Source organism: Catharus ustulatus, chromosome Z (assembly GCF_009819885.2).
Source record: "Catharus ustulatus isolate bCatUst1 chromosome Z, bCatUst1.pri.v2, whole genome shotgun sequence".
Taxonomy (NCBI): Eukaryota; Metazoa; Chordata; class Aves; order Passeriformes; family Turdidae; genus Catharus; species Catharus ustulatus.
In genome coordinates, this window is record NC_046262.2 from 63346420 (window position 1) to 63373520 (window position 27101).

The 27101-nt window shown below is 47.5% G+C and overlaps 1 protein-coding gene across 1 annotated transcript; it reads right to left on the reverse strand.

Annotated features, from left to right (window-relative positions):
• On the reverse strand, window positions 1-27101 carry B4GALT1 (beta-1,4-galactosyltransferase 1). Its single transcript, XM_033084957.1, has 6 exons — window positions 26825-27101; window positions 14527-14762; window positions 7142-7329; window positions 5494-5616; window positions 3930-4034; window positions 1-3342 (listed from the first exon to the last, which is right to left on the reverse strand). Exons 1-6 carry the CDS (start codon window positions 27099-27101, stop codon window positions 3207-3209), a joined length of 1065 nt encoding a protein of 354 aa, XP_032940848.1. The 3' UTR covers window positions 1-3206.

Here is a 27101-nt window from a genome sequence, read left to right on the forward strand (position 1 = left end):
TTGCAACCGAATATATTTTTATTTGAGATCAATAGTAAAGAAGGAACATTGGATTATACATCCTTGATATATAAATGGTAAGAATGCATAAGCAAAACCACCTACAGGAAACCCCAGTAAAAGCAGTCCAGTATACAAGTAGAGTCCTGGTAAAAAGCAGCATATCAGAACCCTCCCTTGTGCTAACAAGCAGTCAGTCATCCTAAAGAATACAAGCATTACTGTTTCCCTTGAAGCTGTTTTTTCTGGGCTTCAACCATTAGTTACAATCAGTATAATTCTTGAGTGTTTTCACCAGTAGGGGAGAGGAAAAAACACCACCCACCATAGGACTCTGTTGGAATTGGCTTCTGTGCAACGTGAGTATTTGCAGATGTGGCCCCTGAAAATCCCAGGGAGAGAAATTTCATGGCCAGGTCAAGTCAAGAGCATTTAATGAGTTTCACTGATACAGTTTACACAGACACAATGAGATCTAGAAATCACAGGTCAGCACCAAAGGGCAACATGAGCTACAAAGGTGGCGTCAGTTCTTTACATGGCTTGTGGCATTAGCAGTGGAAGAGAAACTACACAGCAGCTTCTTGCACTGCTAGTATCTTTCTGCTGAAAAGGGTTTTCAGGTCTCCTGATTTTCCAGTTTCCATTTCTTCGCTCTTTCAAGGCACATGTTGTAGAAACCTTTGATCGCAACAGCCAGAAACAAGTGCTCATCCCACTTTCATGACATTGAATAATTCCGCATACAGCCAAACAATGAGTTGTGGCAATAACTTTTTTCTAACTGCAAGGAATGGTGCTAGCATCTCCCCCACTCACCTGGTAGCAGACACCACTACAGCTGAAGGTCTCAACTCTTTGACTTGGCTCAAATAATCTTTGGCTTGAATCTTTCCTGATGACAAAAGGCTCAGCACAAAATTGAGCTACTCTCTGCAAAGACATGGCATTTTCAAGTGCAGCCTTAATAATTTTTGGTTATCTGCTGCTAGCTGTGGGAGTGAGGCCCTCCTTCTAAGGCAGCTTTGAAAAAAAAAGTTTAAAAATAGTCCTCTCCTGTGTCTCCATTACAAACTACACCCATGCCAATGTTTTACAGGGAGACATTTAACCTACATTTTGTAAAACACATCTTCTTTTACCCCCTTGCATTTTTAAGACCTGGAGCTTGATCTGCCACAAGAACTACTATATTGTATTTTTTTTTAAGCAGTGATAAGCACAAAGGATAAGCTCTTAACCACAAGCCTCCTTCCTTGCACTTTGCTCCTGCTCCATGCAAGCCCAATGTTTCCTCAGCTCCCACCACGACTGGAGCAGCAAGTCTAGCCAGAAAGAGCTTTGAAGCAAAGGAGGTGAAGACGTTTCCAAAGTGAGACTGAAAAGGCATATAGTAATTAAAGTCTCTATGTGTCCTGTGAGCCACTGCTGGCCTAAGAAGAAATGCACGGTTCCCTGGTCCCTGCAGGATCCCACCCCTGCAGTGCAAGGGTTCAGCAAAACCTTCAGGTCTCAAAAAATGTAACAAAAAACCAAATGAAACCAAACAAAGGGAAAAAGGAAAAAAAAATAAAAAAGGCAGTGCTGAAGATGATCCCCAATACAAGTGTCCCTGATTTTAACAAACTTCAGCACAGGCCAAGGAAGTGCAAATTGCTGTGGTCAGAGCTGGTGGCAAAGTACTCACCAGAAAGAATTCAGTTCTCAGTTCTGGCTAAGAGCTTTAAATCACTTAAACCAGCTCCCTGGGTGTCAGCGCTTGAGGCTTCCATAGACAGTCAAGGGGAGGAAAAGCAGGGTCTGTACAGGTGGTGCCCTGGTGCACTGACAGAAAATAGTACTGCAGAATGTGCATGCCCCTCAAGCCTGAGACAAACAGAAGGGAGGTTCCAGATAGAGGACACACATTGCAAACAGTCTTTAGGCAAAGAAAAATCATTTGGATGTTGGCCCTGCTGTGAATATCTCAGCACTGCAGGAGATTTAATAGACAAATAAGCAGAACAAACAAAATACATGGCTTATATATAATGACGCACGTAAAAGGCCTACTAGTCTAAAGATAAAGGAGGCTTTGAATCATATCCTATTACACTGCACCCTACTTTAATCTGGTATTAAATATACTGTTTATGCTACACAAAGTTATTAAAATGTTACAACAACAAAAGTAGTAAAATATTTCAAGTTTTCTGCACAACCTTGCAAGACAAAATTTTGGTTTCAGAAAGCTTCAGACAATGCTTAAATAGCGTGGTAACTTCCTACTACTGCTAACGAGTGTTAGCAAATTTTAAGGCCATAATTTAATTGTGCAATTAAATTAATCTTTATTTCACGGGGGGAAAAAATTGCAAACCAACACCACAAACCCACCCCTCTCTGTACTCTTCCACCCCTCAAAAAAAATCCCAGGTGGTGCTGTGCTGAAGCAAATAATCTCTATCCTATCCAGAAGTAAGGTTATCTGAAGCCAGTGGTTTTTAGAGAGGTCATCTGTGTAGCTCCCTATGCAGGGAGCTTACCCACAAATTCTGGCAAACCGTCTCAACTCACTCAAAGCCTCCTTTGAGACTAGATGAAATAATGACATTCATTGAATCCAGACTTGATTGTTCAACACCTGCTCTGCACATAGAGGAGATGCTTGTTTTGGTCACTGTGACAAAAAAGTTGTATTATGCTGTCTCCATTTTAAAAAATCTAATAAAAGCGTAAACTTGGACAATTTTAGCAGCATTTTACAGTCCTTCATAAAGTAAAAACAGGAATGAATTTAAAAGAATGCCTGCACGCACCCCATTCAAAATATCAAATATCAAGGGCAGCAAATGTTGATACATCACAGATATAATCAGAAAAATTTGAGTCCAGCAATTAACTCAACATGGGGAGTACTGCAGCAAATAGATCCGATTCAACATTTTCTGGCAAAGTAACTATTTACAACTCATATGTACAGCTTCTGGACTTAAAAAATGATGGAGAGCTAGAAAGTTGTGTAAAGTCAAGTTTGAAATTAAAACAAAAGTTTTAAAAAGCACTTGTCCAAACAATTTGGAGACACTTTGGCATGCCAAAAGAGGCCTTTTTTTTTTCCTTTTTTTTTTTTTTCCTTGCAACTGTTATAAAACCAGCACATATAATGCATCAGTGAAGCCAGATATCCTGGGCAATATAGTTAAGTCTCTGTTGTGTCTCTGATGTTAGCTATTGGGGGAGCCAATATCCACTGTGATCTTTGTATACAGAGGGTACTTGTCAGTTCTTAACACCTTGTAGGATAGTGTATTTAAGCCATCAGAATTCATTGTCTCCCGTGTGTGAGCAATTCGGTCAAACCTGCAGATGAGGAAGAAAAAAAGTGGGGGAGAGGGCAGAAAAAACAAAGAAAGAAAGGAAAAAATGTTTAAACAATCAGATTTTTGCATGCCTCTCAGGCAGCATCTCAGGTGTTTCAAGAAAAACCTGAGTATCAGTGCCATAAACTCCCAGCTCCATAAACTCCCATAAACTGGCCAGCGTGAGCAGTGGGCCAATGCATCCCTATGGGGTCAAATTTTAGCTAGGAAGCAGCAGCCAAGCTTTTAAATCACAAAGGTCCTTTTCCAGCTCTGCATTTAGAGCAGATGTTTATACCCCAACAACAAGCTGGAAACAATTGCATGGAATCTAATTTTCTGCATTGAAGAAATAAAAAAGAAAGAGAGGCCTTCTTGCCATAGTGCAACGCTGGGGAAAAGGTCTGTAATAAACTGGCAAGAGGAAGGTAGCAGCTGAGGGAGCAGGAGCAGAGAGCTCAGTCAGGGAGCAGATGCTGCAGCCTTTCCACACTCTACCTTTGTGGCTGGCAAAGAGAAAGCCAAACAGTCGGAGCAGGAAGGGTAGGAGGCACCCCTAAACCTGCTGTGGGACAGGGTGAGACACACCTCTCAGGGTTGGGTTCGTTCTTCCTGTCCCGGGAATGCCGGATCATTCTGCACTTCCCAATGACCGCATCCGGACGGGATATGCCCATGCCTTTAAACACCAGCCTGCAGAAAGCAAGTACATTAAACACCCAACGGATGTGGGATGCTCTGCCGCACCTTCCACAAACTACCACTGGTTTTACCTTCTTTTTTTTCAGGGGGCATGTTACTAAGGCACCTCCAAGCTTGCCAACACAAGGAAGGAAAGCCAGTCCTTTTCCACGCAGACACCTTATCTATGGTGTGGAGTAGAAACCTCCCCCTGCCAACACCAAGATAATTCACCACACCCTCACTTGCAGCTCCATCTCCTACAAACAACACCCAACGCCCACATTAGCCCTGCTCCAGGCCGTAGACTTGAATTTGAGTAGGAGTCATCTAGTTTTTAACCCATCTGGATAGGAGCCAGAGAAGCACTTATTTTTTGTGATGTGAAAGCTGCAGTGCTGGGGGAAACTGAAGTGAGTGGTAGTGAAACAGCATAAAGGAGACACATGGTCAGCTTCACAGACCTACCAAGTGAGGGACAGCCCATCTTTGTTTGCATGCATGCTCTCTACAAAGCACCTGCAGAGTTTTTTCATGGATATCAGTGATGAAAAGGTACTTGATTTTTTCTTCGCATCTCCCTTTTCACTTCTGTGTAGCATCTTCTGCCACTCAAAACCCAAAGGCCCTAAAAAGAAAGGACTGCCACCTTGCTCTGAATTCCTTACTTATAAGCTGTCCCTCTCTTAGTTTTTTAACAGAAGTGTAAAACTTCAGGAAGGTAGAATTTTTTTTTTTTGGAACATCCTTCCTGAAGCCCAGAAGAGCCCCAGAGAAAAGATCACAGAGTGGTTTTGTCACTGAGAAACATGAAGAAGGCTTCTAAATACAAGCCCCTCATGATGACTTCTCTCAGTGAGTGCTGTGGACATGTGAAGCTGTAAGGTAACATAACCCCATGTTCATCCTGTGAGAACACCCTCCTCTCCTCTTCTCTCCTGCAGTTCTGAGCCTTGCTCAGCCTCCTTCCAGTCAAGCTCACATGGCTCACAGCATTTTACAGAGCTGCTTACAGCCTGACAACTGGAACTCTCCAGTGAGCAAAGGCATCTGCTACAAGGCTGCAGACTCAAACAAATCTTGGGCTGCACTGGGAAACATGGGTCAAGGTCTCATCCACCTTCACCTTCATGTCCTGAATACCCTTGTTTGAGCCAGTGCTTGGAGACCCAGAAGCAGAGTGCTCCAGCCAGTGCACTGGTGTGGATGCTAGGGAGAGTGAACAGTGGCAGGGTAGGGGGCCAGGGTGTGACTTTTCCAGCTAGACCCTCTCCCCATGACACCTTGGGAGCTGAGAAATGGGGTGCCAGCACCCAGCAGGAACAAGCTCTTGCTGAGCCAGTAGGTGGCCCACAGACCATCTCCTCCCTGGAGACACCCCATGTCCCCCCCTACTCAGGTGGGAGCAGCAGTTCTATGTCATTCCCACCCTGCATGTATCCCAGGGTACCAAGGAGGAAAAATTATTTACCTGTTATAAATGTCATCATCTTCACCACCCCAGCCCCAGTAATTGTTTGGGAAACCATTGATCTTTGTGAACTGCTCTTTGCTCAGGGCAGACACACCTCCAAAATACTGATTGTAAGGCAACCTGGGAGTAGAAAAAAGAGCACATTAATGGAGAAGAGGTGCTAGCCAAGGGACAGCCTGCCTGCCTGAAAAGGGCTTGCTGCTGCCCTTCACCCAGCCCTCACACAGCCAGCACCCACTGCAAGGCACCTTCCTGCCACAGGAAGCAGCCCTATGTTGTGGTACCCTGGACTCAGCTGAGAGAGAGGAAGCTGGTGGATCAGTCCTAAATATATCTGAGAAGTATTTTGCAACTGGAAGTAGCTGCAGCCTTTTACTAATCAGTACACTGTCCTCAAAGGACAGGCTCAAATACCTATCACCTCACCAAAGGTGAGGACATGAATGCCACAGTATGAGTAGCACGAGCTCAGACACACATTGGATGTACCACAGAGCCTTCTCCACCTGCAGCTCTACCGCTCATCTCCACACTCCTCAGTGCCCCAAAAGGGAGCTTGCAGCCCAGAATTGAGCTGGCAGTGACCCTGCATACAAAAAGCCAAGCAGCTCCCACTTGTAACAGCACAATTCACCAGGAGATTGAGGACAGATGAAATTCAGTCCCAGATCATAAGGGAAAGGGTTTACACAGGGATCAGCAGGACCTAGTACAGACTTGTCTCTGGTTTAACAAGCAGACAAATCCCCAGGGCTGTGCATTTCTGTTTTAAGTTCCACCTCAGTGCAAGAAAAAGCTGCAGGTGCTGCAGTGCCAGTTTCAGTCCTGCTCCAAGTAGGGCTTGGGTCTGGAGTGGAGACATGTAAGGACCCTTCAGCACTACTGGCCACCACACGGTCACAACCTGTCTTGACTTTATAGACGAGTTTTTAAACTCCTCCTTGGGGATTTGGGACAGGAGGAAAAAAACCCCAAAAAACAAACAACAACAATAACAATAAAATAAATTTTTTTAAAAAGCAACAAAAAACCCCAAACCAAACAAACAACAACAAAACCCAGTTAAAAAACCTCCAAACTACCCCCCCCCCAGAAAGTAGAAGCAAGACACACTTTTGTTCAGAACAGCTTGCTGAACCCAAATGTATGCTGCAAGAAATTTCACTCTATGCTGCTCTCATGTACTAGGGCAAGTCTCTCAGTTGCATAAAACCCAACAGCCAAAAAAATTCTGTCTTGCTCTTAAAATAGTGTCTGATGCAGTCTTTTTAAAGCTGCACATAATTCTCACTGTGTGAGTGTCTCACTTTTCAGACTGGGTGGAAACACTAGCTGTCTTCCTGCTTCCAGACTGAAACACAAGAAGGGATATGTGGGCATCTGCAAAATGAAGGGTGCTTAGCTCTTCCTCATCCTACGTTTCACCTTCCAGAAGCTGTGAATTTTAATAAACTGCTCAGCTGCATTTCTCCCCTTCCTCCCCTGCAGCCACCCGCTCTCTGCAGGCTGTGCACGTTAAGACAGGATTTTGGGAGAGATGCTTTCCCATGCTTTCAGTGGTGGGCGGGGATGTGTAACACTGCGCCTGCCTTGCTAGGCTGGCAGTGGTATTAGAAAAAATATGCCACTCCAAAAGGTGTCTCACCGAAATCCAAATTTATCCATGGATACAGAGAGGTGTCGTGGCTGGCTGTAACATTTGTAGGTGTTCCTGTCATCCATTGGAATGAGGTCTACATCACTAAATACAAAGCAATCATAGTCATACTCCTTCAAGGCCTCTGCAAATCCAATGTTCAGCAGTTTAGCACGGTTAAATTCTTCTTCTCCATCCTAATTTAAAAACAAATAAAAACAGTTAAGTGACTTAAATTTGACAGCTGGACATCAGCAGTTTCTTACCTGTTGCCAGATGCTGGTGTTGCTGCAGAGGGCTGAAACGCTTGTGATGGACTGAGCTTGAGCCTGAGCACTGCCCTTGCAGCACCCATGGCATGTTTGCAGCAGACCTCCATGACCCCAAATGCTGCCTGCAGGACAATGACACCTGGGACAGTCGGAAACCGTGGGGGCAGGAAAAGTAGTTGAGGAAAGGCTGGACCCAGCTCAGCTCCCACCTCTTGCTGGGAGCCCCCAAAAAGGCAGGTTTGATATGATCCTAAGCAGTCTCTATGTCCCACTCCATGCACAGGGATTTAAGAATTGAATTTTCTTACACAGGGCAAGAAGGTGGGGCTTCCTGGAGCAGCAGAGAAAAGCAAAAAGAGGTGAGCTCCTCTGGAAGAATGGACTCTTGCTACAGAGAGAAACACTGGCAGTGCTTTAGCTTACAGCCATGACAAAGACCATGGACCAAAACCTCGCTGTGGCCAGAATTTCAGCACCCTCCTCTGCCACAACATGGCTGTGAGACTGCAGCACAGACACTGCTGAGCAACGCGTGATCACACGCCAGACCAGATTTGCAAAGCACAGAGCACAAGGAGCCAAGGTCTGATGCTCTGCTGCTCACCTCTGACCCTCTGCCAAGCCCTGAGCAGCCATGAGCGACGAAGAGCAGGATGCTCCCTGGGCCCTGCTCCCAAACCTCCTTTGGCACGTGGCTGTGACACACAGCCTTGGTTACTGCATGGCAGGCCAGCTGAAAGGGCTACAGCTCAAGAGATGGATGCTGCCACTGCTGCAGTGGCACATCCCCTTCTTTGGTGCTCTTCCACCACTGTTTATCTGTCCTGGGGGTCTTGATGGGAAAATGACATCAGGAAGGCTCTCACCACGATGGGAAGGACTTGAAAAGAGCTGACATTACAGCAGGGCATATTTATCCCATGGCAACCACAGCTAATGAAGGGACTGGCAGAGAGCAGGGCAGGAAAATCTCCACTTTCCTCCCCAAGCAATGAAGCACCTGAGGAGAACCTGTTTGACCTTTTTCAGGCAAAAACATTTCAAAAGCACATGATGATTTGAGCACAAGTACAGGCTCGCAAATTGCTGAGCATTTTTGAAAAGCCAGAAGATCATACCCAAACCCCAAAAATACTGGTGGCTTGAGAGTAAGGATTTCCAGTCGAAGACTCACTCTGCAGCAGCTTCAAACCCAAATCCTGTACAAGGGAACAGAGCAGGTACAAAGAAACTCATAGGGCATTGCTCAAAGAAACTGAAGGTTTTTGCCAGCCTGGAACTAAGACTGCCAAATCCATTCTACCTTCAGTCCCCCACACTCTCTGAGCAGTGTCAAGACAAAGGACTCCCCCACTATGCAAGCTGTCTCCCCACCCTGCACTACCTACACCCAACATGGGATGCAAATCAAGAATAGACAAAATATTGTGCCTGAGGAGCAGCAGTTTAAAGCACCACATTCTCTGTAACAGCTTTACCTGGTTAATAAGCAATCATTTTGGTAACTGTTTAATCCAGACTGGTTAATAGATCTGCTGATGAAGAGCCAATGCAGGTTCTTGAAACAGCCCCAAGTATATTCCAAATGTAGGTTTTAAAATGCAAGTGTCAAACAAAAGTTTTCAAAAGCATTCCTCTCCTGCCTTGGGCATAAATTACTTCACAGGGTGGAGTAAACTTTCATGGAAGAGGATCTGAGCAAATTCTCAGCATCCTCACCCAAAACAAAAGGGTTCACACAATACTGAGGTGGTGGGTGGACGATCAAGCAAGAGGAGTGAAAACTCGAGTACAGAAAAGGAAGGCAAGTGGAACAAAGAGGCTGGGGAGAGGAAGCAGCTGAAGTCATGAGATTGGAGTGTTTTCTTTCCCCAGGAAAGGGGGCTGCCCAGTCCTAGCTGCCCAGCACTCCTCAGGTCCCATGGCACCAAACCCAAACTTGGCTCCAGGGTTCTGAGAGGAACTCATCCTGGTGCTGGGGTGAAGTGCAGTGGGCTCACACCTCAAAGTAACTGCTGGAGCCAGTCTAGGAGAGTGACTTCGTTTCATACCCTTTGGCTGCTCTTTTCCTAATGAAATTCAAGGCAAAGGGCACTTCACACCGATTTTGTTACCAGCAGAGGCTCAGCTGTAATTAACCTGTGCCTTTGGGTAGCCTCTAACTCTTCTGGGAGACGAATGGGGATTAATAGTGCTAGGAGGAGCTGCATTTTTAAACTTCTTCCCAAAAAACCTCAAAGCACATAGAGTTTTGCACCAAGAGCATGCAGGACCCTTCCTGCCACCTCACCCACGGGACCCTGGCAGAGCTCAATCTGGAGCCCCATGCATGGAGAGGGACAGGACACAGGGCAAACACTTAATGTAGGCATTGCCACTCCTCCTAAATGGCCACACAGCTTCACGCTCTAGCATCCAAAAGACTAGGAAGAAGGGAATCACAGCCCATACAAGAAAACAAAGAAACCTCTCCAAGCCATTTCTTAGTAACTTTATAGTGAACATGTAGCTCATGCAGCAAACTTTGCAAGGCTGTTATCAACTGCGTCTGCTTTGAGGGCAGGAGGTAGAGTTTCTGTCCCAGAAGGTATGTGGGGCTTTAATACAATTGTATTGGAACAAAAAAGACCGACAAGAGATGTTGGGGTTTTTTTAGTTTTTTATGGTTGCTTTTTTTTTTTTTTTTTTTTCCCAGAAGCTCTGTTTCTTTACCAAAGGCAATGTGGAAGCACTGGCATGCTTGTAGTATCTCAGATTCAAATCTCTCAAAACTCACATGCATGCTGCAATCTTTGACTGATCCGACATTTTGGAAAAACAACCAAACAACAAACCAGAGCTGTGAAAACTTCCTTCCAGGTCAGCACAGAGCACAGTGCCAACCAGCAACTCTTGAGAAAGTGGGAAAAGCACAATTAAAAAACCTCCATCCCTCACCTCTGCCTGGCAGTTTATCATCCCATGAATGCTGTTATTTGTCACAAAGAAATGGATTAGTATGGACTTGCTTGGACAGAAGAGCATTATCCTGAAGAGCTAGGCAGCGCACAGAGGACTGCTAGTTTGACAATGCAGTCAAGCTCTAAACATAGCCTCTATGCTTTCCTAGGCTTTCAGACAGAAAATATGTAGTACAAGCCCATTTTTGGTATTTTCTTTTTCCTGACAATTTTTTCCCAATATTCTCTTGTCCTGAAACTTAACCTACGTCTGAGTTCAGTGCTGGCACCCAGCACCTGCTTCTGGATCCTGAATTAACTCTCTCTGTCACTCCCAGAAGAAATTGCTGGCTTAGTCCTGCAAGGTCTGACACTGACTCCTGCTTGCCCCTGGAGGTGAATGATCAGCCTGAGCAGAACAACATCCAGGCTTTTTTACTTCCCACCCCTTACCTCAGCTGAATCTGGTTTGTTCAGCCTGCCAAAGGCTGCCAAAGGACCTGCCAAAGGAGGGTTCCTTTTTTATTAATCCTAGAGAGAAAAAAATTGAGGCTTTTTGAATCATTACTCCAACTAAAGGGGCTGCAAATCAGCAAGAAGACACATGTTCTGACTTTGTTCTGCCTCCCACACTTATACAGGAGGCAGCTCTGTGATTTTTCCTGCAGGCAGCACAGATGAAATACAGCTGCATCTCTTTCACCTGAATCCTATACTTATCAGATCTCAGGGGGTGATGGTAAGGATGTATGTTTCTGGCCAGCAAGGAGAGAGCCATCACTTCCCACCTTGGTAGCTAAGTCAGGGATACACTGAGATAGCCTGAACCACATATGCAATGTCCATGGTAAAGTCCTTCTTCCAGTGGACTTGACAAGTAGACACAAATTTCCAGAGACATAGAGAAATACTAGAATATCAGTATTTCAGTATCAAAATCAGAATATCAGTATTACAGAGAATATCAGGAGACACTTTGGTGTTGCTCTGTCACAGGGTGTTTTGTGGCCTCAGCAATTACACTGGGCAGTGGGAAAGAGCAGCCACAGTGGAAACCTGCCTCCCTTGCCACTGGAAGAGTAAGTAGGAGCTGAGCACAATTCCCTCTTTTGCCCACATATACCTGATACCTCCTGCAAAGTAACATGAGTAAGAGTGATGCCCCAACCACTCCACGCTCACACACACACAACTCTCTGGAAAACTGCTACCAGGACACTGCAAACAGCACCAGGGGCCAGTGGAAAATGATTGAACACCTGCCCAATTTTCAGGGAATTGGCTAAGTCTTTCCTTTCCCAAACTTCAGTCTGGCTGTGTGGGCATCTGCATGGGCTGAAATGCAGTGAGAAGATTAATTTCTAGACCTGAGCATCTGCGTAGCAATGGCCGCAGGTGCAGGACACCACATGGATAATGGTGGGAGCGAGTAGGGCCGAGGGAGACACTGCAAATTCGTCACTTGGGCATTGACAGCCACTGGGCAAGTGTGCTTGGCCACATGTCCTCATCTCAGATTTACCTGAAAAATCCTCCAGTGGCTATTCCAGGCACAGGGTTAGGGCTTTTCTAGGGGTGGAGTGTGCAAGGCGAAACATAATACATTATTTTCCACTGGCTCCTGTTACATGCTGGACATTTCACAAACATCATCCCCCTGACTTCAGCCGAGCCCTACTCAGAGGCATTCAGGCACACAAGAACAGCATGGTGGAGACACAATGGACTTGTGACAGAAACACACTGTGCTGAAAGGAAGAAGTTTGACATTACCAGTGCAGCAGTAGCAGGGCTCAGCACTCCTCTTTCTTTCTATGAGATGCGGAGCACAGAAGAGCATGTAGGCAGCGTGTAAGAACCAGATCACACAGTAATTCTCCTTGCTTCAGTGATTGCTTTGATATAGACAGGATTAACAAGAAAGGGTAATATTTCCCCACTAGAAGGAAAAATAAAATAAAAAAATAGGAGGGCAGATGCAAAGGGAAGGACAGACAAGAAAAAGAGAAAAGCAATTGTCAAGACAGCAGAGAATAAGACTGTTTTCCTACTGTACTTCTGGAAGAATTAATACATTTCTGCATCTCTCTATTCAGTGTTCCCACTCACCCTTGTGAGATGCATCCACTGACCACTCTACTTCTTCTAGACACAGCTTATTAGAGGCATGCAGAAGGAGAATGTTCATTTTGCAAATCAAGTAGTCTTACTTGCTAACCTTACTTACTTACTTGCTAACTGCTGGATGTGGCCAGGGCATAAATACCCTGGGTACTGCACTTCACTCTCATTTAAACTACGCTCAAGGGATGCACCTGAGAAAAAGCATTTGCTTCAAAAACTTCTGAGGGTTAACTGTAAAGCACACAGCCCTAGTGCTGGAGAACAGGATGACAGAAGAGGAGTAGCCAGCAACAGAGGGCAATGCAAGCCAGCATGCACCATCACAGCAGCAGCAGGGACTCCAACCAGGTTTCAGACACTGCCTGCCTTTAGGGACACCAGCACAGCTTTCCTCACCCTGGAACACCACTGATGGGGAAACACCACCCTGAGCTGCACTGCCGACTCTTCACAATAGAGCCAGTTGCTCTCCCACAAGCGATGCTCCAGACCATGTGCAGGTGGCTCTCACAGCTGGTGGGTGGCTACACCTGCCTCAGAAAGCAGCAGCCTCCAGCGCAGGACACTGCTGGAAGCCACACTATGCTCTTGCTCCTGAGCCGTGCTCAGAGCAGGGAGCACCATCCTGCTACCTCCTGCACCCCTGGCCAGCAGAGTCCCTGGTTCAGCCAGCCCCGTGGCACCAGCAGCTCGCACGGGCAGATGCTGCACGGGCAGGGAAACGCAGCCCGAAGGATGAAGGCTGGCAGCTGGCCCTGTGCTGCTGCACTGCAGCTTCTCTTTGCATTACATAGGAAGGGTTTCATTACAGGGCTCAATTTTAGGGCACAGCATGCATGCTGCAGAAATGCCTTGTGTCCTCAGCAGTGTGGCTGCCAGGCCACAAGCACAGTCAGATGCAGACACTGAACCATCTCGGCTGCTGTGCTGGGGAACTGCTGCTAATTCCCCAGAAATCTGTTTTGTCCTGATCTCTGGCACCTTGGAAACGAGCAAAGTAAGAGAAATTGTAGTAATGGAGTATCAGTTTTCTCTCTCGGGATAAGTCTCCCCTTACTTTCAAGTCTGTGATGAAATTCATCACTTGGGTGACCATCTTAAATATTCATGGTGTTTGATACGCCCAAACACACCAGCTGATCCAAGCAGAAGGTTAAGGAGTTAACACTTAAAGCAGCATGTTATTTCATCTCAGTTCTTACTGAGCTGAGAAAACACGATAAAAATACATATCCAAGAGAGAAACTGCAATGGAATTGTCCAGAAGGTGGTCTCTGCTGGGGCTCTCAGAACTGCATCTGCCCTTTCACCCTGAAGCCTGTACAAATGCCTGCACATTTTAAGCCTTTCCAAGAGTGAACAACACTCACTTATTTAAACACCATTATTCTATAAATTAAGACAGCTTGTCTTGAGTGAAATGTGCGTTTTTATGCCTTTTGTTTTTTAAAAGGCAGATTGAAGGCCACCAGATATCAAGAAAAAAAAAAGCCCCAAAACAAAAAACTCCAAGAATTTCCCCATGGTTGCTTGTTTCTTTTCTATTCCCCTGATGACAATCACTTACCTGTCCCACTGCCACAACTTTTTTTTCTCCATCCTGACTTTGTGCGCTAACATGAACAGAAAGTGCTTGACAAAGTGAAATCCTACAGACCTATGGCACATCTACTATCAAACTAGGTATCAATACCAACTTGGCACCTTAAAAATCTCTGCATGCAATTCCTGCAGCAGTTGGGGAAAAAAGAAAGAGAAAATACTTGGCAAGAGATAATTAACTGGGTTGTGCTATTAGGAATTCTGTCCTCTTCACCAAGTGGTTTCTTTAAGCGAAAGTTCTTAAGAGTGAATTGCCCCTGAGCAGAAGGGGGGATCTCAGGTTTTCCATTGAAAGCATTGAAGCCAAATTTTTCTTCCTTTTTTTTTCTTTTTTTTAAGCAACCTTATTCCTGCCTGCAAGCCTACTGCTTTTCAAAGTAAAGCAGTCATTCCTCTGTTTTAAGGGGCACAGGCACTGCTGTGACAGCTGTATAAAAGCTGGTCTCTAGCATCTTACCTGGTTGATAACATATATTCCATAATCTAGCTGCTGCCTTTGGAGGATTGGGTGCAGGTAATACAGCCAGTACTTCAGGTGCTCCTCTCGGTTCCTGAATGGTATGATTATTGCTACCTTCTGAAGTGCTATACAGTCCTTTGGAGCAAAACGACCTCCTGCTTTGACCATTGGGTTCATTCTTGCTACTTCTTCCAGGTTTACAGGCTGCGAAAACTCCACACGTAGTGCACCAACTGGAAGAGAGGCATAACACAAAGAAAATTAACACACACAATCTATTTCTCTGAGCATACATCCTTTACACACAGGGTTTTGCTTGGGTTTGGTTTTTAAGAAATGGAGCTTTAGGTCTCAACACAATCCCATCAGTTCTTGGAGGTACTGAAGCTTGGACCCTCCATACCCTAAGCGACCTCAGATCACCAAGTCAGAGCAAACCCACAAACACTGTGGCCTCTTGGAATCAGAACCCAATGGGGTCACTGACACTGAGACCTGCAAATCCTACAGTCTATGTGGCCAGCCAAGAGCTGCGCTTCCAATGGCACATGCATCACAAAAACAGCCTGAAGTATTGCCCTCTGGGCTCTCATCGACCTCCGGCAGCCCAAGAGTCAAGTACTTCAAAAACAGTTCTGCTCTCCTACCAACAAAATCACCTGTGGCTAGTCACATGCAAAGTGAATAAAATCCCCTTCCTGTTTCTTTTCTTAGAGATATTTTCAGTGTTCTTTAAGGCATGCCCCTTATTTTTTCAAAGTTCTGTATTACAAATGCTAAGAAGACCCATATACAGATTTGCATTCAGGTTGGCAATTCCTGCAAATGGTTTCAAAAGTGGCAGGTTTTGAAACCATTGAAACAATGTGTCAAAACCAGGTTAAAAGTGAGAAGTCCAGGTGGCACGAGAGAGAACGCTCTCGGAACAGCCAGGCTGGCCCTTCTATTTGCTTCCAGCTGCTCCAACACCTGCTCAACATAAAAGCCTAAGGAAGGGCCTCTCCTACTGCCACGTCCTGCTTCCAGCACCAGCCAGTCAACAAACTGCGCTTGGCACACACACTCATCTCCTGCTAAAGCCTCTGCAGCAGGAGGATTGCTGGGGGCCCCCTGCATAAGGCATAAAGCATCAACCATAAATACCAGTCTGGGGATCACCCCTTAAGGATTTGGCTGCAGTACCCTTCCCTTCTCCTCCATTTGGGTGTGCTTGAGTGTCCTACCTCACAAATGCTACTGCCTCACATTTGCTGCAGAGACCCTCAGGATCCCAAGGAGGGGGTATGCTGCCCTGGGGGAGGTCCTTGAGAAGGGGCACAAGTGACTTAGGGAGCTCAAGAAGGCAGCGACACAATCAACCTTGAGCATTCCACACCGTGTGACTACCAAAAAAAGCAGAAATAATGTTCCAGATTCATGGCTCATTCCCTGGTTATTTAGAAGAAACAACTGTAGTTTGGTTGTGCTGCTTCACTAACCTGTGCTTGCTCACAGTGGAGAGGACAAGGAGTAGACTGGCCAAGCTGGCAGAGATGCTCAGTGTACGTCCAGAGGCAGCAGGGAAGCTTTGCTTCATATGCCTGCATAGTGGCAGGGTGCAAACGGATCTCCTGATCTCTGCATTTTGCACTGGTTAAATGGGCGAGTTTCCCTCTCACACTGGGAGAAGGAAGTGATTTCTCAGACTCCAGGGGCGTTGGGATCAGTCTGCTCACGCTCCCAGCACTCCAGCAATTCCCAGCTGCACCGCTGAGGTGTGCCTGGTTCTGCACCCTGGTACCAGCTGGGCCCTGTGGATGCGTGCCCTGCAGGGCCAGGGCCAGGGCCAAAGCCTCTCTGCTCTGAAGCCTAAATGTGGCTTGCAGGGAGAGCTCAGAAGGTGCTCTGCAGGAAGAGGCAAAAATTGGAGGAAGGAAGGAACATTCTGTAGGATGGCTGGGACTGACTGGGGCTCAGTGGTGACAGGATCAGGGGCCAGGCAGAGCCACCCTCGTGCCTGTGGGACAGGCGAGCCCAGAGGTGGCAGGAGGGGCAGACAGTACATTGTTTCCTCTGAATTTGGGGACTGCTTCCACACCGTGGTGGAGACATTTTCTCAAAACAGCCTCTGGCCCCGAACCCACTTGCACACCCAGTTCCCCAGCTGTCCCTGTGCCCATCAATGTCACCTCCATTAGGAGACTGGCACTCAGAGTTAGAATTATGCTACACTTCTGGGATTTTAAAACAGCAGAGGGCATTGCACTGGGCATGGTTCATCTAACCAGTCACAGCCAGCAGATGGGATTATATTGAGCATCTGTGTCCAGGAACTTTATTTTCCTATCCTTCTTGCATCTGGTTGCCAGCAGCAGGAGCCAGTGGGATGCTGCAGGAAGCAGAGGGGCAGAAGCAACACATCCCCTGTGGGGCCCTGCCAGCCTAGTCCATGCCAAGTACTGGGTGTGGCTGCTGTCCCACCAAACAACCCCGTTCCTGTTCGGACAAGCTGGGCTCTGTGCTCCCAGTTACTGCACTCTTCTCCCAGTTGCTGCTCCCAAGAATCAACTTCGAGCCCCATCAGACTTGAGAATGCTTTCTGGTTTAATAAACAAAGGTTCTTTTAATGTTTCAAACGCACTCAGAGTAAGGCGGGAGGAAATGAAAGTCTGCCATTTAGGTGAACTTACAAGGAAATCTCCCACTGGTGACTTGTGAGCTCCAGCTGGGCAAGGACAGCCACAAGCATTTGGAACTGCAAACGGCATTTTGCTGGCTGGCATCCAGCAGCCCCCCAAGGCGAAACACAGACCACTCATCCTGCCAGCAGTCACTCTTGCTTGCCTTATGGAAACTGGAACATTGGCAAGGAAAAGATGGGAGCAGAAAACATATTCATTGTTAAAAACAGCTGCAAAAGGCAGAGATTTAACAGTTTCATAGTCTTGAATGGCACTGGTGAGAAATGATCTCTACTGCACCACCCTCCTGCTTAAACAATTTTAAGGGCAGCACACCTTCTCACAAACACTGCCTTCAGGGATGCAGCCAACATGCAGGTCAGTGAGAAGTCCCCATTCACCACTGCCATCCATGTGTGGCAACGCAGCTCTGAGACAGGCTGGACACAAATCACTCAGTTAATTCAGTGAACACACGTTCACCAAATACAAAACCAGAAAAAAAGCTGAGTGGGCTGTTTTGGAAGTACAGAATGACTAAACCAAACTCGACTTTCTAAAGCCATGTGGCTGACACAAAGCAGCAGCAACATACTACCCACTGCACATTAACACTTTCAGTTTGCTTCCCAAGCAGGACAAGGCTAAAGCCAAATCCACAAATGCACAGGCTTTCCAACTGGTTAATAGAGTCACAGTTCCAGCTACTAATTTTAAATAATTTTCACGAAATTTGACTACCTGGATACCAAGCAGGGCTGTTGTTTCCCAAGGATGCTGACTCAGAATGTAATCTGCAATGCCAAGAAAACATGCAAAGTCTGCTGCAAGTGCTGTCCCGCCTGTCAAAACTGTGTCCCTGTCTATATTTACTAGGTAAACTTTCCAGCTCGATACACTCCATCTGAATCTCTTCTGATTCTGTTCAAGCTGACTGCCTGACATAGAAATCACTGTATATGGACTCCCTTCTAAAACAGGCATGACAGCGCCGTGTGGACTTGCGACTCTGGTCACCTGTGCAGCCTAGCATCTGTAGGCAGATGCCTGTTGGGTTCAGCATCACAAAGCTGCAGCAGAGCGGCTTCATGAGCCTCCACTGAGTATTTTTAGCAAAAGAAAACCTCAAAAACATAAATAAGCAACTGCAGGAAGCTTGCAAAAGAACACAAAAGCACAGCATCACATCAAAACATTTCGCAGTTTGTAAAAGGAGGCTTTAGCTGGTAGTAGAAGGTTAAGAGAAAGATACACCAAGAAAAGTCAACCCACTCCTGCCCCTCCAACCCTCGGAAGCATTTCTGCTCACAAGGAAGGTGGCACAGGAAAAGCCAGGGACTATCATGTCGCTCATAAACAGGAAGCAGCTTCTCGCACAAAGCAAAAAGTGAGGCTTGCAAAAAGCCGGAGGCAGCGCAGTGCTGGAGCCTCACAAGCCAGTGATTTTCCCATCCCTATCCCCACTTCCCAAATGGCCATGCCTGCCACAAGACCTAAATCTCCTGCCATCTGAGGCTGCCCCAATGACAGGACCCTCAGACAAGCAGCCCCGAATCCACTCAGCCTGATGCTATAATAAATCTAGAGACTGCTCTAGCCTCCCTAGACCAAAGGGAGCAATCTAGGGAGGCTCCAAGGAACATTTTCCCAATACTAGGAGTGTTGGGAAAACTCAGGCAGCAATGTCCCTCGCAGGGCCAAAAGTGTACTCGGGAACCCCTACAGGGGCTGCGAAAGAGCCAACACCACACTCCACACAAGAAAGTGGGAGCAGGCAATACAAAACAGGGCTGCTGCCACAAAAGCGTGGCTTCCCTGGGGGGTTCAGGCAGGACAGACTGGGGGAACCTTGCTCTTCAGGAGGGTTGTGTTGCCTCAGGAGAAAGAAGCAGGAAGGAGGGAAGCAGTCTGTTGGACAGGCTTGAAGAGTGATCCAGCTGTCTGAGTCAACCTCCTGAGAGCTTCACTGGGAAAACAAGCAAAATCCACCTGCATGCTTTAAGCTTTAAGGCATCAATCTCAGACATCTAATTTAGTGAAAATGAAAGCAAAAACAGGTAGCAGCAGCTGGAAAAAGGCTCTCTCCAAACAGAGCCAAAAAGAACATTTCCATCACCCTGGCCGAGAGCTGGGCGCTGCTCTCCATCTGCTGAGCTGTGTGCACACCCGCACTGCCACACTCGGACAAACCTCACACGAAAGAAAAGCTGGAAAAGAGAAGCAGAGCTCGCAAGAGAGAAAAAAAAACAAACAACCCTCTCTCTGCAGGGGCCCAACAGAAAAGGGAAGGAAGGGCCTGTCAGCCACACCAAGCCTGCCTTGGCTGAGGAAAGCAGTATCAGCTCCACCCCTGACAATGTGAGAGCAAGTTCCCCCACCCCAGGCTGTGAAGCAGGGCTGGACCCCAGCCCCAAATGGCAGCTCCAGGGCAGGCAGGCAGCTGTATCCCAGTTCAGCAAAGCAGTAATTTCCTCTTAAGGTCATTAAAATAATTTCCCATCGGCTAAACTTCAGAGCCGTGCCAGCAGCTTTTCACATAGCACCAGACAGACTCAAATCGTGGCTCAGGCCCATGGTGGGGGGACGGGGCAAGCCCCATGTCCCTTGCTCATTAAAAAAGCCCTCCCAAGGGCTGGGATGCATTTCATTTGGCTGATCTACACTTGTGAAGCTGCATACCCCCAGAGATGTTAGCTGTGCTACTTGGGCTCATCTCCTGTCCTGGGCAGGCTCGCACACGGTCTGGCCTCTGCAATTGCAGACCCCAAAGGGAAACAGGCTGAAAAACATGAGGATGCATCACATGTGCTGGCAACGCTGGGTCTGCTGATTAACGCAGCAGCTACAGCCAGAGAAAAAAACTTCTTAACCCAACCCCCAGCACTGACACTAGCACATGGCATCTTTTGAATAAAATAATTACAAAAAAAAAAAAGGGGAGACAGTCTTGTTGATGGAGGGTACTTCTGGGAGAGAAGCAAAGGCCTCCTTGGTGGCTCAAATCCAGTGCACGCTCACTGAGGCGGCTTTGAACCAGGCAATCTGCATGTTATTAGCTCTTCCCACCCGCCGCAAAATTAAATTCCAGGCCCTCTAACAGCAAACTACAAACAAACAAACAAACGCAGATCAGAAGAAGGCTGAGCAGCCATCAGCCAGAAGCCTCCCACTATGCAGCAGGATGGGATGTGTGCACAGGAGCAGCCCCAGGCCGAGCGGCAGCCCCAAATCACAGGGCAGTGCCCCCAGCCCCTCTCCCATGCCCCACGCCATCCTGCCAGTGCCATGTGCACCTGGATTTCAGCACTGCCCGGGGCTGGGGTGTACTCCCAGATAGCTGGGGGAGTGCCGGGTGCCAGGTGGGGTGGAGGTGTGTCTGTCTGCCTGAAACTCTGCCAGGGCTTGTGCACCCCAAAAGCACGGGTTGCTGCAGGTGTTGGGGAGCGCAGGAGGCGAGGACAGCAGGAGGGCATTGCATGCCTCAAGAGGCGGCTGCTGCTTCATGTGGTGCCCTGGAGCACACAGGTTTGTGGAAACCCATCCCAATAAGGCCTCTGCAGGGCCACTTCCAGATTCAGCAAGACAGGTTTGCAGGTAACTTGTCTCTTTGTCCTCAAGGCAAGTCCAGTGGGAAGTGACAAATGCAACTCTCTTTCAGACAAACATCTGCAGAGGCTAGGGGACTGCCCCGAGCTCCCTGCAGTTCAGCAGCAGCTGGAAGCCTGCTGGAAAAGGCTGTTTGCCATGCCCCTGGCCATGGCCACTGCTCAGTGAAATTAGCACCTGCAGTGCAAATGCAATCCACACCTGGCTCGCCAGGCACCTGTCCTTGCAGGCAGGGGCTGCAGAAAAAAAAAGCAGATCCACTGGGGACAGGCTAAGCAGCAAGACCTTCTCCAACCCAGAGAAAAAGCAAGCTGAACATTGACACTGCTCCATCCATGTGCCCCAACACCCCAAATCTTTGGCCCCAAAACTGCAGTATTGCTGTGGACCGGCTGGTTTGTCCTCAAAACAAACCTCCATCTGCTCTGCAGTGAAGGGTGTGCAGGAGGGAGCAGGGCAGTGGCTGCAGGACGCCAGCTGGAGGGTAGTCCACGGGTGAGGAAAGGAGGCGAGCAGTGGAGCCCAGCACCTCCTGCTTGCTACAACACCTCTCTACCGAGGACTGTGCTCTCCCAGCACCTGCCTTTTGGGGTGGAGATGGCCCTCAACACAGGGCCGACGTTCCCTATCTGCTGAATGAACTCAGACTAGGATGCGTCACACCAGAGGAGGAAAGTGAAAGGGCTTAACTGAATTCTGTGTCCAAGTGCTGTTTTGGAACTGCAAGTTATCTGTCTTTTTCCAAACACAAACTTGGCCCAATTTCCAAAGAAACTAGCTATTGCTTCAGATCAATGCTGGCAGAGAAGCAAGCGTGTTATAAAACACTGCATGCATGAGACAGAAAACTTTCCTTTTCTCCTCCGTCTGTTGTGCTTTGTCCCTGGAACAGCTGCTCTCCAGCACAGCACAGTACCTTTCCAAGTTACTTTGTGAGCCTAATTAACACTCCTTGACCTCCACTTTGACCAGATGAGAGGATCCTAGTGATATGCTCCTCACAGAAGCTGCTCCCTGCCAGCCAAGAAAGTCTGTGCTTCAGAGGTATGATGTGCTCCCAGCCACACAGACAGATAGCTGTGGAGTTGTCAGTGGTGCTGCCAAGATCACACATCTGCTCCCTGCCAAACATCTTAAGCATATTCTATGGAGAAGTTTAACAGTTTCTCAAACCCTCTTTTGAAGCCAAGAAAGCTTAAATTTGCGCAAACTGATTTACGTGTTATCTCCCCCTCCCCCTGCCCTCTCCATGCTCTTCTCGGAGTCTCTGTTTTAAAAGAAGGCAGTAGAGGGACACAGCCTAACCCCAGCTTGTGCCTGTGAGTAAAGCAATACCTCCAGCACCCAGGCAGGCAGGAAGGAGCAGGGACCAGCTACATAAAAAAGGTTAAAAAAAAAGGCAGGTCCAGATGAGAGGGAAAAGGGAGATGCAACACGTAAAGCAGATGTTTTCCCTACTGCCTGGAATTGTAAGTGACCCCACAGATTCAGAGGCCTCCAATTCCTGAGGTAGAAACTCCCCACAGTAAGATGAGAGCCTATGACTGCAGGTGTGCAACATGACAGGATAATGAGACCACAGGCATGCCAAACCTACCAAATCCCTCCAGCACTGTCAGCACCAGAAGTCTTCCTAAAAAATGTTGGGTTTGGCATCTCTTAGGCTTTCACCCTCTTGCCACAGTTTTGTCCTGCTAGGATTCTGCCAGTGGTAAAACATCTCCTACCTCTGCTCACACGATGTCCACATACACAGGGCCTTAAACTACGTTATTTATTAATTCAATCTCAGGCAGCACATAACCTCTAAACATTTCTGTAATACAGATGCTAAGCACCACTGCTGATTTTACAGGCTACCTCAAAGCATCAGAAAACCCTCATCACTTATCTTCTGCATCAACAATTTATAGCACCTGCTTGTACTGACTACACAAGTATCAGAAGCAATGCATTGAAGAAATAGCCTGTGTAATAGGTCCTCTCCTCCCTGAGTGACAGCTGTTCAAAGAAGTTTTTTTCTTTCAATCCTTGGGTTTTTTTTTTCACACATGCCTCACTAACATGGAAGTAGGAAGCACCAGTTTATATCCAGAAATCTCACATCTTGGAAAAACAGTTCTTTTCCTCACATGCCCAAGATCCCCAAGCAGGACTTGGGGGTGCTGGTGTGTGAGAGGCTGCACATGATCCAGCCATGAGCACTCCCAGCCCAGAAAGCCAAACGTGTCCTGGGCTGCATCCAAAGCAGCGTGGGCAGCAGGGGAGGGAGGGGATTCTGCCCCTCTGCTCTGCTCTGGTGAGACCCAGCTGGAACCCTGCACCCAGCTCTGGGGTCCCAGCACAGGAAGGACATAGAACTGCTGGAGGGAGTCCAGAGGAGGGACACGAAGCTGATCAGAGGGAGGGAGCACTTTCCCTATGAAGACAGACTGAGAGAACTGGGACTGTTCAGCTTGAAGAGGACAAAGTTCTAGGGAGGAAAAAAAAAGCTAAAGAGGGACTTTTGACAAGATGGTGACAAGACAAGGAGCAATGGCTTTTAAGTGCAGCAGGTTCAGATTAGATGTTAGGAAAAAATTCTTTACTGTGAGTGGTGAGGTACTGAAACAGGTTGCCCAGGGAAATTTTGCATGTCCCACTCCTGTAAAGTGTTTGTTCAAGGACAAGTTGGATGGGTCTCTGAAAATCCTAGTCTAGGTAAAGGTGTGCATGCCCACACCAGGGAGCAGGGATTGCATGATCTTTAAGGTCCCTTCCGATCCAATCCATTCTACGGTATCCCAGGAAACAGCCATTTTTAAACCTTAGTGAAAATTAGCACATCTCTAGTGGTTTGTCCTTTGGACAATTCACTGGTTCACACATTAACCTTTTTTTTGCTCTCTCACTCTCTGTTTATTACTAGTGTACAGGGTTATCTGTTTTCTAATTTTATATCTGGGCATGAAAAGCTATTAAGACAGACAGAGACATGACTGCAATATTTAGCACACTTGGATGAACCTTCCCAGAAAATGCTCATGGCAAAAAGGGCAAGAGCACATCTTTTATGTTAGCCATCCCAGCCACACCTGGTGTCTAAATGGGGGTTAGAATTGGCTAAGAAGACAGCTGTACTCTAAAATAACTGCCCTTGAAAATGACATCCCTGAAATACAGATAAGACTATCTAAGAAATTCTGCTTTGCAGACTTTTGGCTGCTTTAAAATAAGCTCTTGGAAAGGGATCTTTCAGCAGAAGAATTTGACCCCTTGTGCACACCCTCCTTAAACCATCAGGCACATAACTACCTCAACACAAAAATACAAAAACCACCTGGAAATGGTAGACTGCTTTGAAAGTGCTTAGGCCAACACACATACTACTTCTAGAGAGCGATTTTTTATTAAAAAAAAAACCAACCAAAACAAACAAACAAAAAAACCCAACCACAATACTGTTCTGCATCTCCTAAAGAATGTAACAATGTGGGGAATGGACACCTGCAGGAAATACCTGGATTTACTTGCTTTTGGGCTTCTCAGAGAAACCAAAATTTCTCGGAATTCTTGAAATTTTAGTGCAGCAAGCAGGCTCTGCCTCCTGATACCCCATTTAAGACACTAATTGGCATGCAGCTCTAAACTGGAGCATAAATCCAAAATGCTTATATGCCCTTGTATTAGAGAATTTCATAGCATTTAAAGACTTCCAATTTGAAGCTGAATTACAGTATTACCCCAGTCCTGATTTATTCTTCTAAATTATAAATAATAGCAAGTGAACCATAAAAGCGCATTTAAAAATTGGCAGCTTCTTGTAAGAGATTAAACCTCATTCAGCTAATGCATTTGTTGCAGAGCCAGACAGCAGGGATTGTAAACTACTCTCAAAAGACTGCTAGGAATAAAACCGTGGACCTCAGAAATGAGTACCTGGCTATTTTACCATTCAGAAAGCCTGAGCAGTTCAGTCACACATATCCTGTGTGAGTCATCACATGCTCCTCAGCAACGATGGGGGAGGGGCAGCCAGGAAATTAAAAACCCCAGAAATATGTATTCTACAATAAATGTCAGTTTATTATGACATGGAATTATTGGAGCTACCTATGCCTATCAGAGCACTCCTCCATGGCTTTGGGAATGCAGGAATCACAGGATGGTTTCTGCTTTTTATGTTGATATTGATCAGTCAGTTTTTAGCTCAAAAAAGGAATGTCTCTGAGTTCTGGGTGGGGAAATTACATGCCAGAAATGCCCACAAAGTACACTCCCTCTATTCCTCACAGTGGCTTGGAGACACGAGATGCTGATCAGGGCAGACTCAGCTCTGACCAACATGCGAGGCATGATACAATTGTTTAACAAATGCTGTTTGCAACTGAAATCTGAAAAGAACAGAGGGGGGGAAAAAAAAAAAGAACAAACAGTTTCTCACCTACATGCTGGCCATAAATCTTGATGCTGTGACGGTGCCAGGCTGCATGTGACTGCACCACCCAAGAACTGAAGGTAACACAGCTAGTAAACATTTGCCTACTGTATTGTAAAGAGCTACTTCTTCTGTGGCTCTGTAGCTCTCTTGACCATCTGTAATCACTGCCAGTAGCCTTATACTGCCCTTCGCTGATTCAGTGAACTGCACTGAAGATGTTATAAAGATGGTTTAAAACATCTTTAATGATCCTTCAGCAACTAACTCCAACAACACTTTGAATCTTTGAGTTACTAAGAGCATTTCTCTAAACTCCAGGCATTTGCAAAGCACATGACTCACTCCTGACAGGATCAGACTAAGTGGAGACCATTCAAAGCAAAGCCATATCCATAAAGGGTTCCCACATTCACTCTCTGAGGACAGGCTTGCACAGCCTCTTTCAACGTAAGTGATGTAGGGGAAAAAAGTGAAAGATACAAATCAAAAACAACAACACAAAACACAGGACAGTTTCTTTCAGTGACCTCAAAACCACCTTCCTAAAATAACAAAACAGCCATTTGTAATTCTGATGCACTGATCTATAAACAGCTGACCAGTAAGCACCAAGAGAAACTATGAATTTTTCTGTTGGTTTTTAAACTGAAAACCACAGGTAGCTTCTCGGAAGTCTCTTCCCCTCTTGTGATCGCTAGAAACAGAGGTACCCATGCTAAAATGGCACACTTGGCGGATGAAGGAGATTACCCCCAAGCTCAAGGGCCCAAGGTGTAGACAGGCTACTGTCAACTGGTATGCCAGCAGGTCATGGTAACAACTTTACCTACAGCACCGGAGTGTCTGTTCAAGGAGCAGCAGTCACAGGTAGCAAGTTGGGTAGGAGAGCCTTTTAAAGGGATGAAAAAATCTGAAATTCCCCTTGTCCCCAACTGTGCCTTGTGACAAAGGCAGCAGAACAAAACAGGTCCAGGTCATCACGTAGTAAAAATGAGACCACCAGCAGGCTGCAAGCCCGCCGGGATCCTGCCAGCATGCCAGCACCCAAGCGGTCGTGGAAAAGGCCTATGGGGAGCACAATTCCAGTGCAGATAAAACACACGCCAGGCTGCCACGTATCACGGTACTGCATCACAGGACCAAATACGTCCAGGGGAAAGCGCCGCTGGGATTCATAACCACTGTGCTCATGACCCTGCCTCACAGCCCATTTTAAACCCGTGCCGCTCATTCAGCAGGTCCGCGGACACAGAAAGGCTTCGAAAAGCCTGCACAGCGCAAAAGCTCTCCCGAGCCTTCTCGTGGCGTTGCGCAAGAGTAGCATTTTGGATAGAGTTCCCAGAGGAAATTACCCAACCTCGACGACAACCAGAAAGAAACCTAGCCGGGCGGGGTGGCAGCGCTTCCCGAGAGCGCAGGGGCTCCGCTCGCCGCCGCAGCATCCGCGCCGCGCTCCCGGCGCACCGGCTCCCCGGGGATTCTCCCACAATCCCCCTCCGCCCGGCGCGCGGGGAGCACCCGCGCCGCTGTCACACCGCGGGGACCGGCGACCCGCACCCCGGGACGGGGCCCTGCCCGCGCCCCCAAACGCGGCCGGGACGGCACTCACCGAGCAGCGGGGAGGGCTCGGGGCAGGGGCCCGTCGGCGGCGGCGGGTCGGCGGGCGGGGGCCGGGCCCGGGCGGCGGGGGGCGACGGGCGGGAGAGCAGCAGCGAGAGGTTGGCGGGCGGCGGGCGGCGCGGCGGCGGCTCGGGGCTGCCCGGCGGCCCCAGGGCGCTGCCCGCCAGGTAGTAGAGCAGCGTGGCCGAGAGGTGGAGGGCACAGAAGGCGACGAGGAGGCGGCAGGCCCGCTGCAGCGAGGTGCCGGGCAGCGACGGCTCCTTCAT

Coding starts and splice junctions, on each gene's coding strand:
- B4GALT1 (XM_033084957.1), bottom strand. CDS start 27,101: ATGAAGGAGCCGTCGCTGCCCGGCACCTCGCTGCAGCGGGCCTGCCGC. Junction 14,763..26,824: donor CGAGCCCTCCCCGCTGCTCG/GTGAGTGCCGTC, acceptor CCTCTCTTCCAG/TTGGTGCACTACGTGTGGAG. Junction 5,617..7,141: donor ATGGATAAATTTGGATTTCG/GTGAGACACCTT, acceptor TTCTACTCCCAG/GTTGCCTTACAATCAGTATT.